General features: G+C 36.1%; 1 protein-coding gene across 4 annotated transcripts in view; it reads right to left on the bottom strand.

Moving 5' to 3' along the window:
- The window catches only part of PREX2 (phosphatidylinositol-3,4,5-trisphosphate dependent Rac exchange factor 2), a 232,966-nt gene that overhangs the window by 61,032 nt on the left and 158,150 nt on the right, over positions 1 to 13,784 (bottom strand). For all 4 annotated transcript variants that reach the window (XM_074354995.1, XM_074354998.1, XM_074354997.1 and 1 more), the window contains 3 exons: positions 10,227 to 10,444; positions 6,585 to 6,687; positions 1,491 to 1,634 (listed from right to left, as the gene is read on the bottom strand). In XM_074354995.1, the coding sequence (XP_074211096.1) occupies positions 1,491 to 1,634; positions 6,585 to 6,687; positions 10,227 to 10,444 (465 nt within the window). The remainder of the gene's footprint in view (positions 1 to 1,490; positions 1,635 to 6,584; positions 6,688 to 10,226; positions 10,445 to 13,784) is intronic.

Genomic DNA, 13,784 nt, shown 5'->3' with positions numbered 1-13,784 from the left:
TGCACAGTTGTTGCTGGGTATGAATATTCAGCTATTTATGGCTAACGTGTCACAAATGCAATCACTTTTTTAGAAGAGATGATTAATGCCATCTGTCCTCTCAGTAATGATTTCAAAGACAGAATTTTTAAAAAGAGAGAAATAAAAGAAAGGAAGTGAAGAGGCTTTAAGAACTGCAAGCTCTGGTGAAACCCTATAAAAGTTAACATTCCAGCCTTTCTTCTAAACTTTCTTCTAAAACTACCTCTCTTGGCAATGGCTTTTAATATATTTTAGGCTAAACTCTTCTCTTCACATAGTTCCAAAGGTCTATTTTTCTTCAGCTTCTTTTTCTTTTGTATTTCTCTTCATTATAGGTTCTTTTATTACCTACACGGACCTTACCATAGTTCCCCAAAGAAAAGTGGAAATACCTTCTAATAACCCCTAAGATGTCTTTGCTGAAATTTTCCTCCACTTAAATGTATTCTTGCCAAGTATCTGTTTGAAGTAGGCATTGTTTTTAAACTATTGCAGTCGAAGAAAGGGTAATCTATCTTCTAGAATTATAACAACACGATGTGGTACAAAGCAGAGTTTTTGCTTGGTAGTGAATTTGGATTTCATATGCTTATCTCTTCTTCAGTTCCTGAGATTGATTTTATTCCTCTACTTTTCTCATTTTTTATTAGGATATAAAAATTCCATTGTAAAACCAATGCAGTCTTAAAAACTCCAAAGAAGAAAAAATGAAATGTTCTGTACCCCACAGAGAAACTGATTCAATCTTGTGATCACAGCATGATTTTTTTTTTTAAAGCATAAACAAAAAGAAACTACACAGTAATCTGGATTTCTGGTCTTTTCTGACAGCATTTGTGACCCTAGAAATAAAAAAGACCCAGGACCTTCCCTGGGAAGTCAGTTCACTGCAAGATTTTTCTTATTCATGTTATTCTTAATTTCTTCTACTGTGGTTAACACTCATTGTTCATTTGTCAAAACAGTATTTTTAATTATGAAAGGAATACAGTGTTACTGACAAAAAGTTGACCTAGTACAGAAAAACTCAAAGAATAAAAAATCACCACCAATTTAATCATCCAACATTTTACACGCATGTAAATATATACATACATGTACAACATAATTGAGACTATAACAAATTCTTTTTTATAATATGCATGTGTACATTATCAAACATTTTCTATCTCATAAAATATTTTTAACCATAATGGCTCTACCCTCATTTATTTAAGCCAAATTAATTTATCTTTATTTATTTAAGCCACTCACGCCTTGTTTCTCCATTATAAATCATGCTGCCATCCTATTTGACAACTATTTAAACCGTAACTCTTTCCTTAATAAACATTCCTTAAAGTAAATATATCACGTAGGTGCTATGAAGAAATTTTTGGATTAACGGAAAAAATGATGCTTACAATTACATAGATTTAAAGAATTGATAAAGATAAAATAATTTAAGTATGAAAAGGAAAGCAGTTTACCTTGTGCAAAAAGGACAGGATGAATTTTAAACCCTCCTCCATTTTTCAACCGTTGAGGCAACTGTTCAAAATGGTAACTGTCACTGTAGAAGTAAACCTTCAGAGCTTGCCGGCTTCCTTCCACCCGATACGTGAGAGGAACATCTAAAATGACATGCGATGTTATTTTACTTCCTAAAATCAGGATACGTTGTGTAGTATATTTGTTAAACTTTAAAAAGAATCCTGAAAACTCCTAGAGACTAATATATTAAAAATACCCATGTACATCAAGTTCAGGTTTGGAAGACCCATGCTGCTATTCGGTGAAAGAGTATTAAACCAGATTCTCATTAGCTAAAGTGACAGATTTATTACCGTACTGTATATAAAATTCTGTAACAGAAAACTTCGTCACACTTTAACACACCAGATGTCTCTCTTAACTAAATGAGAAGTTGAGCTACACATGGTTTGGAGTCAGAACCTCCCAGGGCAGCTGCCTCATTCATATTTCAGTCAGAATGAGTCCTTGGGGTTGACTTCTTAAGCAATGTGCAAGAAATTGAGTACATAGCAACCATTATCAAAATTAGCACGGGTTTTGTAAGCTCCGTCCCCTGAGCACCAGATCAAAAACGCATTACCTCTGTTGATGCCCTACAGTCATTAAAAATCATCTGTCCAAATTCTTTTAGCGATTTTCAAAGGTCTTACATTTAATCACTCAAAACAAAAACAAAAAGCAACCACCTTGAAAAGCTGAAATGTTGCAGGAGTTTTTCACAATGCTATTGTAAATCCTCTTCGTTTTGTGATCTTATCCATGACAAATAACTTCCACTTCATTAAAAAAGAATGTAAATGCTTCCTAAAAGGCTAGTCACATTAACCAGTTAAAAATTAAGGCCGGTATAGAGCAGGCATTTAATATATGTTCTTGACTCAACATTTATTAGTTTTAACGTGCTTCTTGAGATATAACTGTATATAAAAGTAGAGTTCAAGATTAAATACCATTATTGATCACAGATTCTAGGTTCCTTACTAAATGTAACTAGTTCTGCATATCAATAGAGGTGGCATTGTATTAACATCTATCGATTAGTCTCTTTTATACCATTTAATTATTATTTTATTTTTGTTACTATTTTTTAAGGGAGACGAATTTTGGTTTAGAAAAAATAAATTTTGCAGTTGAAGAGTTGGAAATTAACTCAGTTTTAATGATTGGGAAAATCCTTTTTTCTGGTTCTAAAATAAAGAAAAAAGATGCATGAACACTAAAGAAAATATAAACTTAAATATACTAAATATTTGTGTCTTCTAGCTCCCCTTTTCATACAATGTTGTTTATACATATTTTATTTTTTGTTAAATTCCATCCCTTTACTCACTGGCACCCATGTACTCAAACTCTGTGTTTCCAAATGGATAACGTTATTGAAAGGAAAATAACAGTGCAGCAGTTGGAGTTCCGTATTATTGGGCTAGCAAAGAATGGATAAAGCTACTATACCAGGAATTAAGGAACTGAAATGACTGAAAATTATCAAGTAATCTAAATTTAAAATGCAGTTAAAACTAAGAGTACTATGTGAAAGAATGAAGACTGTTTCCCTCAAAAGTATCCGGTGCACCTGGAAAAGTGTGTGATAATGTGCAGTTAGAAATTATGCCTTTTATTTGGGGAGATTTATCGACTATGAAAAACAAAACTTGATGACTAGCACTATGTAAGTTTTAAAAGCCTTCAAAACATTACTGCATGAGGAAAAGGTCTCTGATTCCATCCCATAAAGGGATTCATTCTGGAGTGGAGTTCCGATGGTGGCATCTCATCCCCATAAACATGCCCCCCTCCCATCACTGAAGGGGCCAGAGAGTTTGAAAATAAGGCTTTGACTAAGAAGTTGTTAGTTCCCCTTCCCTGAATTGCTCTTCCTTGACCCTCTACAAGGTTGGGTCTTTCTTGTCCTTCAGATCAGAGCAAACGGTACTTCTGTGGAGACCCCTTGTCTGGTGACCCCTCAAGGGGCCACCTCACCCTTATTCTTTATGCATTACTTATTCCCTGCATTGGATTTATCACGACCCTCATTATCTTTGCAGTTGATTCCTTAGGTGTTGTCTCCCAACTAGGCTGTGAGCTCCACGAAGACAGAGGCACGTCTGACTTATTCTGCATGGAAATCACAGTTCCAGGCGCAATGGCTGGCCCAGACAGAAAGAGTGGAGGCTCAAACATACACATTCCCCTAATAATTACTATAAAATACCTCTATCCATCACTGAAAAGAGGAAGAACTGCTGTCATTCTGCTCTTCTCCAAAATATAAAGATCTGCCACAAACTAAAGTTAATTATATACAACTGTATCATTTATTATTTATTCCTCCTTCACTAATGACATAATGTGACATGGTTAAGTATCCTGTACTTTCCCTTTCCTGATGTGGGTCACACCACCCGTTTCTCCCTTCCTATCTTTCACTAGTCACTCAGCTCCATACCAACAGGGACTTTGTTTTATTTAGTCCATATTATATCCCTAGAACTTAGTTCAGCACTAAGCATGCTATACATACTTAACAATTATTTGTTCAAAGAAAATGAAATGTCTTCTATCCAGATATTTGAGTTCTTCTAGCTTGGAATGCCATATTTCTTTAGAATCTGGTTATTATTTAATGTAAACATGAGACAATGAGTAATGCTAACTGTAGCTTTTGGGAAAGAATACAAAATAATAAAGCAAAGAGGACATATACAATTATCTACAAGACTATCATGAGCCTTTTATAATGCTAGAGACTTTCAAATACATTATTTCCTTTAAGACTCACAACCCTCTGAGTCAGGGAAAGCTAATATTCTCATGTTTGCTGATGAGAATGGGGTCAGGGTTCGAACTCAGGTTTGTTGATGCCAAAGCCCAACCTTCCCTCCTAGCCAGGAAGTCAACCAGTCTTCATTACAGCGATGCAAATTAATTAGTCAATCTGACGCCTCTGCTTCTAGGCTTAGAGAAAGATCAAATCATACGCAATTAATAATAAAGCTCTAGTTTTCTTATGCCACTTCAATAAGATGTGACAACACTTGGGTATAAATAACTCTCTTCTTTCCTGAATCAACTTAAAATGATAACTACGCTCTTACCACGACAGTTTTAATTCGCTTGGAATGTCTAGTAGTGTAGCAATGAGACTGACCTTCCCCTAGGGACGTATTCTCAGAAGTCGAGGTTATGCTTCTGGGAAATACATAAAAATGGGTTGCCAAAGGTGTATCACAGTTCTTGTATTTGTCACGTGTACATTTATACCCCAATATTACTTACATGGTCTTAATTATGTTTAAAATTTTGTATATTTTTCAATATGCCAAAGCTAAATCTCTCATAGTATATATGCAGTAAGTAAATATTTTATCAAGCTTATAATATTGGTTCATCTCTGGTTTTCTCAACAGACCATTCACCACTAATGTCAAGTTTAAACCATGGAAAAGAGCACTCCTGTGAGCTTATGGTTCCTTAGGCAAAATTTAAAAGAAAAAACATCAGGTTATATTGTGAAAACAGAGTTTCTCTGCCTTGTAGCAAAATTATGCCTGCATTATTCAAGCAAATGAAAATACATTCCATTTTATACCGACCCACAGAACACCATGCAATTTGTTCAAATAATATTATCCTTATCAAATCATCTGCTTTACCAGGCAGAATCTCCCTTGAATACAACCTAAACCCCCAACATTGTAATTCATGTTCTTGCTCTCTCTCATTTATCAGTGGAGATGAAACTTTAATAAAATTCTATTCTCTCTATCCTCAAAATTTAATGCATAGAGAATCAAACACTTTTCCCATCGCCACAGCTACCCTCAAGGGCATGTCACCATCATCTCTCACCTGAGTCACTGCAGGGCCTTCCTAACTGGTCTCTCTTGCTTCTGCTCTTGCCCCCAGGAATGTCTATTCAACACAGCAAGACAGGCCACCTTTACCATGTGCCATCCCCCTGCTCAGCGGCTTAGTCAGAAAGGCTCAGCTCCTTCGAAGGTCTGGCCTCCTCTTTGTTCTCACTTATTCTTTTCCCCTCCCTCACTCCATTCCAGCCACACAGGCCTCCCTGCTGTCCCGAGAGCCTGCCACACATGCCCCCACCTCGGGGCCTTTGCTCTTACTGTATCCAGTGAGTCTGGAACACCCCGTCCCAAATACAGTAGCTCTTCGTATCCACGGGTTCTGCTTCTACAGATTCAACCAACCACAGGTCAAAAATATTAGCAAAAAAATTCTAAAAAGTTCCAAAAAGCAAAACTTGAATTTGCCTCAGACCAGCAACTATTTACACGGCATTTGGACTGTGTTAAGTATTATAAGTAACCCAGAGGTAATTTAAAGTATGTGGGAGGACACTATTTTATAAGAGAGACCTGAGCATCCTTGGATTTGGCAGCTGAGGGGTGTCTGGAACCAATTCGCGAGGGCTAACTCTACCTGTGTGGCTGGGTCCCTGTCTGCACGGCGTGCTTCTGATCTTCACGCTCCTCCTTAGGAAGGCTTCCCTCCTGAGCATGTCACACACGTGCGACCTTTCACCCCCTTTCATCCGCCCCTTCATCTTCATCCTCGTTCTTTTCTATTTCCCTTCATGCATTGATATTATCATCTTCTAATTTATTATCAGATTAACTCATTTATCTCTCTTATTACTGATTTCTACTTGTTTAGTTCTCTATTGTATCCAACACCTAGAATAGTGCTTGGCCATAAGGAGGCATTTAAGAAATTTTCGATGAGTGAGTATCATTCTTAGATCACAGATTAAGTGAATATTTATTGAGTCCCTATTTAATATACTAGACATTGGAGATGTTTTAGAGGTCAAACTAATAGATAAAAACAAAAATTTAAAATTAGCTGTAGATTTAACTCATATATACTTTCTATTACTTATACAGTTTGTTATTATTTTACCCTAAATATAGCATTTTATATAAACTTAAACTGCATATCAAATATATTCATATCAAAGTTACATCATATGTTGCTGTTTGATGCCAAAGAAATCCTATAAAACACATATGAAATATTTAACCACTTACTTGCAACCAGTGGTTCCTCTTCTGATGGTTTAAAGTAAAAAGAAACCTTTTCCAAATCAAATAGTGCGACCAGTGTATCTTCTAGCATGGCTTGTTCATCTGTCTAGAAAGAAAGAAAAACAATACATGATATGATTAGGATTGTTTGCGATAGAACATAACACAGCATAACACAACATAGCAACTCCAGACCGAAACTAACTTCACTTGCGTTTTATTTACATGCAAACCAAATTCTCAACACATCTAAGAATTTACTGCCTAAAATAAAATTTTCAAATCCCCAGAGTTACAGTTTCTTTTATAGTTTTATATTTTTCCTTTTCTCTGCTGCCTAGATGATTCTACAAAATTCTGCAGCCTATTTTGTAGCTGGATTCTAATTACATTGATTTTTGTTTATTAGTAACAAATAAATGTGTACACACAAAAAAAATGCTATTTGCCTCTAAACCTCTATAATCTTATACAGAACAGCTGAAAGGCAAAAATATTGTTTTATTAAAAAGCCACAGTACATAACAGTCATCCTATTTTACAATAAGATAACCTATGCATTATCCAATTCACAATTTATTAAAGCTGTGATAAAAGCAATTTGCATGTATGTAATGATTTTTCTTCCAAAGAGCTTGGGGACAAGAATCCATTTTCATCTCATTTTCCTTTATGGGGACTTAATCTAGAATCTTGTGAATATGAGATTGGATTTGTTTTAATCATTCATTTCATTCTTACAGCATACAATTTCACAGCCAACGCAGCTAAGGCCCGGACATGGTAACAAGTTCATTGTCTGTGTCTGCGACATCATCTTTCTAGCTCTGGATTCTGGCCTTCCTGTTAGCAGTTCAGGGTGCTAATAAAAGTCCTTTACTAATTTCCTCATGAAAGAATGATTAAACTTATCATACACATCTTTTCTTTTAAAGGTAACATTTGTTTCCTTAAAAAAAAATGCCAATGATCCTTTCAATCAGTAATTTTAGTACATTTTACATACATTTTAAGAAGCTGCATTGCTGTAAGCTTATAGTCACATTTTGGGGGCACCATGAGTACAGGGTGAAGGAAGTGGTAAAGAATTTCCACTGTGTGAAAAAAAAAAAAACCCCACTAAGGCAGCCCCAGACCCCAAAGAAGGACAGCATGGATACAAAAGGTTAAGAGCATCACCACTTTTGCACCTTAGTATGGTATTTAATATAAATTATGGTACACAGTAAGAGCTGCATAAATGTTTATCCGACCGTTACTTTTTAAAGTCCTTCAAAACAGCAGAAAAATGTCAAGAACCTGGAACTGGAAGGACAGGACTGAAGAATCGGCGTTTTTCCAATTGGGAGGAATATACGCAGAGGAAGAAATGTCCCCAACAGGCTGGGCTCTGATCATAACATCCAGGCTACAAAGCTCCGGCAGGTGTGGCTAAAGCCACAGCCAAGGACCTAGGATGGGACTCAGAGCTGAGGGACACACAGACCACCAGCGTCTGCAGCACCCAGGGAGGCTTTCAGAGTACTGGGGCGCTTTTATGTCCTTGTTACAGAGGCAGAAAGACTATGGGTTTCTTTGACTTTTTTTTCAGCTACCTTTGGATCTTTTAATCAATTCTTTAAATACACTTAAGGGTTGCATAAGGCCAATTTAAAAAAGTAAACAGCTTTCTTGAGATATAATTCATATACCACAAAATTCACCCATTTACAGCGTACAGCTCAGGGGGTTTCAGTCTACATATGGAGTTGTGTAACCATCGCCAACATCTACTTTTAGAATATTTTCACCATCCCTAAAGGAAACTCAGGATCCATTAGCATTCACCTTCCATGTTCCTTTCCCTAGTCCTCAACCCCAGGCCAGCTCTAGCCTACTTTCAGTCTCTAAAATTTGCCTGTTTCACACATTACCTAATAATGGAATCAAACAATACATGGCCTTTTGTAACTGGTTTATTTCACTTAACATAATGTTTTCAACAGCATGTTTCAGGTTGTGGCATGTATCAGAGCCTCATGCCCTTTTATTGCTGGGTAACATTCTATTGTATGGATATACCACAACTTGTTTGAGGAACTGCCAGACTGTTCTCCAAAACGGTTGCACTATTTTGCAGTCCCCCTAGCCGTGTATGACAGTTACAGTTTCTCCACATCCTCGTCAACACTTGTGTCTATCTGTCTTTTGGATTACAGTCATCCACCTCACTGCGACAGAGGATCTCACCATAGTTGTGAGTTGCATTTCCCCAACAGCTAATCATGTTGATCATCTTTTCATGTGCTTTTTGGGCATTTTATACCTTCTTTGAAGAAATGTCCATTCAAATCCTTTGCCTGATTTTTAATTGAGTTGTCTTTTTATTGTTTAGTTTTAAGGACTCTTTATATAATCTGTATATAAGTCACTTACCAGAAATATGAATTACAGATATTTTCTCCCATTCCTTGGGATTTCAAAAGTGAAAAGTACAAGCACTTGCTGAGACAATGGTAGTTTTAAAGTAAGAACAGAACAGAAATGAAGCCTCATTCATTCATTCATTCATTCAACAAACACTTAACACCTACCATGTACTAGGAAGTGGGTGTCCTATCTTATGTAATTTGTATTTGATGGGCAATGATTAATTAATATTTATTTTCTCTCTAAACACTTTTTCAAGTGTTTTATTTCAAATTTTTCATTAATTAGATCTCTTTTGGTTGACCAAATAAGAAATTGATTATCCACATGGAGTGTAGAGTCTTTTCAAAGTAATCTAACTCTGTTTCTCTGAAAAACACTGAGGTGGATAGATTTTCTTACCTTACATTATCATTTCAGAATTTTCTATGACTGCAATTACCTCCCTGTCCTCAATATCATTGAAGAAAAACATTATTTTGTTGTGCAAACTCATATACATTTATTTAAAACCTCAATCATATTACTTTGGTAGCCACATTTTCTGTGTGTCCTTTAACAAATAAAATAGCATCTCGTGTTTCAACTCACAATTCTATTTAACAAGTGCCTTAAGTTTACAGAAAATGAACATATTTGCCTTTATACATCGTGACAACCATCAGAACCACAGAAAGTGTATGTGAAAAAAATCTAAGTTCACCACAGTTTTATTTATCAAATATTTCGAGACCCTTTCTTCCTCTCCACTGTGGACAACTGATGCATAAACATGGAATACTCTACAGTAATTGAGGCAATGTTCTTAGATTTAAGAGGACAAACATGCATACAGAGGAAGGAAATAAATCATTTAACACATGCAAATTTTAAACAGCTTGTCTGACAGTAGGGCATGCAAGTTGTCAGAGCTCTTCTTAGAGGACTTAACAGAGTATCAACCTCAGGGGGACCTCAGGTTTCACAGCGGGCTCTTTCTTCTGGGCTGGAAATAAGGACCCACAGCAGACAGACCCTCTGTCCCCTCATGAACTTTCTCAGCCAGCGCTTAGGGATACAGGACTTAAGTCTCGGCTGTTAGCAGCCACTGAGAATAAATAAAAATCAGGAAAGGAGTACCTTCCACATACTTATTACAACTATATTTGCCCATGGGAAAAACCACTTCTGACTGGGAATAGGTTCCAACGCACGTTACACTTGGTACAGCCAGTAGGAGGCACTGTGGTTCCTTACCAAGTTCGGTGACAGAAGTGACTGAAAGTGAAAAAGAACTCCTGCATTCGCTATCTGGTCCAGCCACCGTCTGCTGGCTTCCCAAGTTTCCATCTCATTTTCCTTGCTGTTGTCAAACATCTGGTTTAAGGCCGCCATGAGCTGCTCGGAGAAGGCGCAGACCGTGGCCACGAGACTCTGGCAGAAAACCATGTCTCTTCGGAGCTGTGTCTCACTGTCTGTGACCCAGGGGAACATACAGAAAGTTTTGAAAAACATCATAGTTGAATAAAACCAATTCATTAAGGATTTGCATTCACTGTTATTTCATCCTTTCACTAAACTCACACCATGGGACAAATGTGAATTTGAGCTCCATTCATGTCCACATACTTTTTACCAAATATGCTGTTGAGAAAAACACTGAACACCAAAAAAGGTTAGAAACATTAAAATAATTTTTCTGAATTGAAATTGGTGACTTTATTTTGCAATCACTAAATTGTTGTATATGACCCAATAAAATAAGGCTTTATTTTATTTACATTTTTTTCATGATGGAACACAATTTGCATTGTTGCATGACGCTTTCCTAAAGGAAACTCCGAGTCCAACTTTTCAGTTTGTGCTGGCAAATGAAATACAACATTACTAATACTAAATTTTTAAAAATTACCTACTAAACGTATTCAAATTTTAAGGTGAAATGCACACGGGGAAAAGAGTATTGACATCCAATTTTTTGTAACACTGAGGAAATCTGTATCTCCTGAAGTCACCAATTCAACTTCATGAGCTATAAATAGGTCCAGTTCATAAATTCCTATATTTCTTTGAAATAAGTAATATATTTACAGTTTTAGCATAAGTTGATTTTTACTAGCATTCTTATTCTGCAATTAACTGGACTTTTGCTTGAGCCCCTTTGATGGTATGTTTACCCCTGTGAACCGCCACTCCTGGGCTGCAGGTTTTTCAAATGAAAGGCAGCTCTGTCCCTGAGAACCTGATCCCAAGGGGTTCACTTCTCTGGGGGGCGCTGGATGTATACAAACCACATGAACAATAGAAACACCAAGCCATACATTATATACACTGAAAAACCACTTGTACTGGAAGAATAACAACACAGATAAAAATCATCACACCCCCAAAAGTGTACGGAATATTTCCACGGTTCGGAATCCTGTGAAACAAAGCACTGTCAGTATTAGTGTACAACAGAGATATAAATGCTGCCTTTACTCAGGGATGAGTTCTTGCTTTACTGATAAAAGGCCAAATTTTTAAGTTGTTTACCAAGAACACCGAACACCTGTTTTTAATAACATCAAAGCATGTGTACACATAATGTAATTGTTGCTTATTACTCAGCTTCACTGTTAGTAAAAGCCACTTTTGAAAATTTTATTAGAAAAAGGATTAAATATTAAAGGTATTTGATTATATTATTCAATTATATATTAATATTCATTTATTAGGTTGAACTACATGAACTTGCTGTTTTGCTAGGTCAAAATGGTTGACTATGGCAATTCCAGGTGATTCAGCTTATTAATTTAACTAACGACATGTGTTAGACATTTCCCTCAAGTAGTTATATACCACGTACCCCGCTCTAGTAGATGGAAAAGAGTTTTACTGGTAACTATAAAATGGCTAAACTGGGAAAGAACTTTGCCCAATTCTCATTTAAGAAAAAAAGCAAAACACCTATTCCATTGTGCACAATTTCTAACAGGGTGCAGACATTCAATAAATGTTTACTGGATGAAAATAAAGAACCAGTAGAGCAACTAACAAACACATGCATATAGACTATGGTAACAGAGTGCAGACTAAACATCTAAGTACTCTTTTTAAGATTGAAAAAAAAAAGAAACTTGATTATTTCTTCTTAAAGCAATGTGGAGATCATTATTTCTACTAGGGACAAAGTTACTAACTCTCGTGATCTCTCCTAAAGCTTACAGTGGAACCCCATCTTTCCGTTTCTAGACCTTAGCTTTCCACTCTTGATATACGCAATACCTTTCCAATTAGATTTGTCTTAAGAAATTATTCTCTAGTTAATAGATGGCAGTATTCCTGCAAAAGCTATTGAAGTAGTATTTTTTAAAATTTCCCCAGATCTTCCACTTTACTATAGGATAATTGAAAAAAAAACAAAGCAAGAATGCACAAGAAACATATAGGGGAAATTTTATCTACTTAGTTTCTGTCTTGAACCTCAATGTTCTAGCTGCACACTGGATCACAAGCTATCTGAACGACCATCCTTTACCAAGTTATCCCCATCCCTCATTTTTATCAATAAGAACTACAGCAAGAATCACAACAGCTGCTCTCAGCTTCTAATAAATGAAGAAAACCAAGTTCTGTCTTTTTGTGACAGCTTGTTTATTACTTTTTGCCAAGTAAGAATTCCCCTGTAGTGGGAATACACTCAAAACAAATGGATTTTTACGTATCCAAGGCTGACGTTCATTTGAGTATTTAAGCACCTCCTTAAACTCATCTTCTTCAAACATGTTTTAAAACATTAACACTTCTTTTAATCTCAGTTGTTTAAAAAGCTTAAGTTCCACAGTAAGGTCGCTGATCTAAAAGGAATGAGATGGTTACTGAACATGCAAGTAATCAGTTGTTATTCTGAGACTGTAGGGAGAAGAAAGCAAACTAAAACAAAGACACACAAAAGAAGCGATTAGAGAGAGAGAAAGACAGGAATAAAAGAGACATAAGGATAATATTTAGCAGACACTGTCTACTCTTTCCAAGTGAAAAGCATAATTTTGTAGTCCACAGTATGGAGTAATTTGGCTACGTTTGGTACCAATCAAATGTAACAGGGAAAAAAGAGTGAGTAAATTAAGTTGGAAAAAGGATAATTATGCTAGAAATAGAAAAATCAAAATAAAATCAAAATAAGGATGTGCAAGAACAGCCTTCTGAATATTGATGAGTAAAACAATGCATTCCAGGACCACTTCTGGAACTGGCCTACTGTATATTCATTTCCTCGAGAATGCATCTATATGCTTTAATCTTCTAGATGCTTGAAAACGTGTTGACTGAATACCATTTACTAGTTATTATTAATCTGCCTGAACGAAGATTTCTTCACCTTTAAAACTGTGGAAACAGTAACAGCCTCACAGAGAAGCAGTGAGAATCTGATGTAATCCATTAAAGTGACGTCCATCGACTGTGTTGCCATTATTAAAGTCCAAAAAATGCAAAATTTTTTATTATTATGACTCAGTCAAAAAGCCAGGCAAAAATCATCAAAAGAGAAAGCCATCTTGGTTAATTTGGCTCATCCCTTCATTTATAATTTAAATTTTCCAAGTGCAGTAGACTGTAAAAGTGGCATAGTCTTCCCTTCTCTGTGTCCCTGCCCTTCCAATACGATTTCAGATGGAGATTCTTCCCATCAAACGCAGTCTATTTCTGCACTCCTTGCTTCTGAACCCGCCTACATCCTAGTTTAAAAACAAAAGCTAGACACAGTTTCACAGTAACATCTATTTGTACAAGTAACTTTACCACCACCTGTTCCCTCTCTCCTTTTTAATT

The sequence above is a fragment of the Camelus bactrianus genome, chromosome 29 (genome assembly GCF_048773025.1).
Source record: "Camelus bactrianus isolate YW-2024 breed Bactrian camel chromosome 29, ASM4877302v1, whole genome shotgun sequence".
In the NCBI taxonomy this organism is placed as follows: Eukaryota; Metazoa; Chordata; class Mammalia; order Artiodactyla; family Camelidae; genus Camelus; species Camelus bactrianus.
This window is presented reverse-complemented; position numbering and strand designations above follow the sequence as displayed.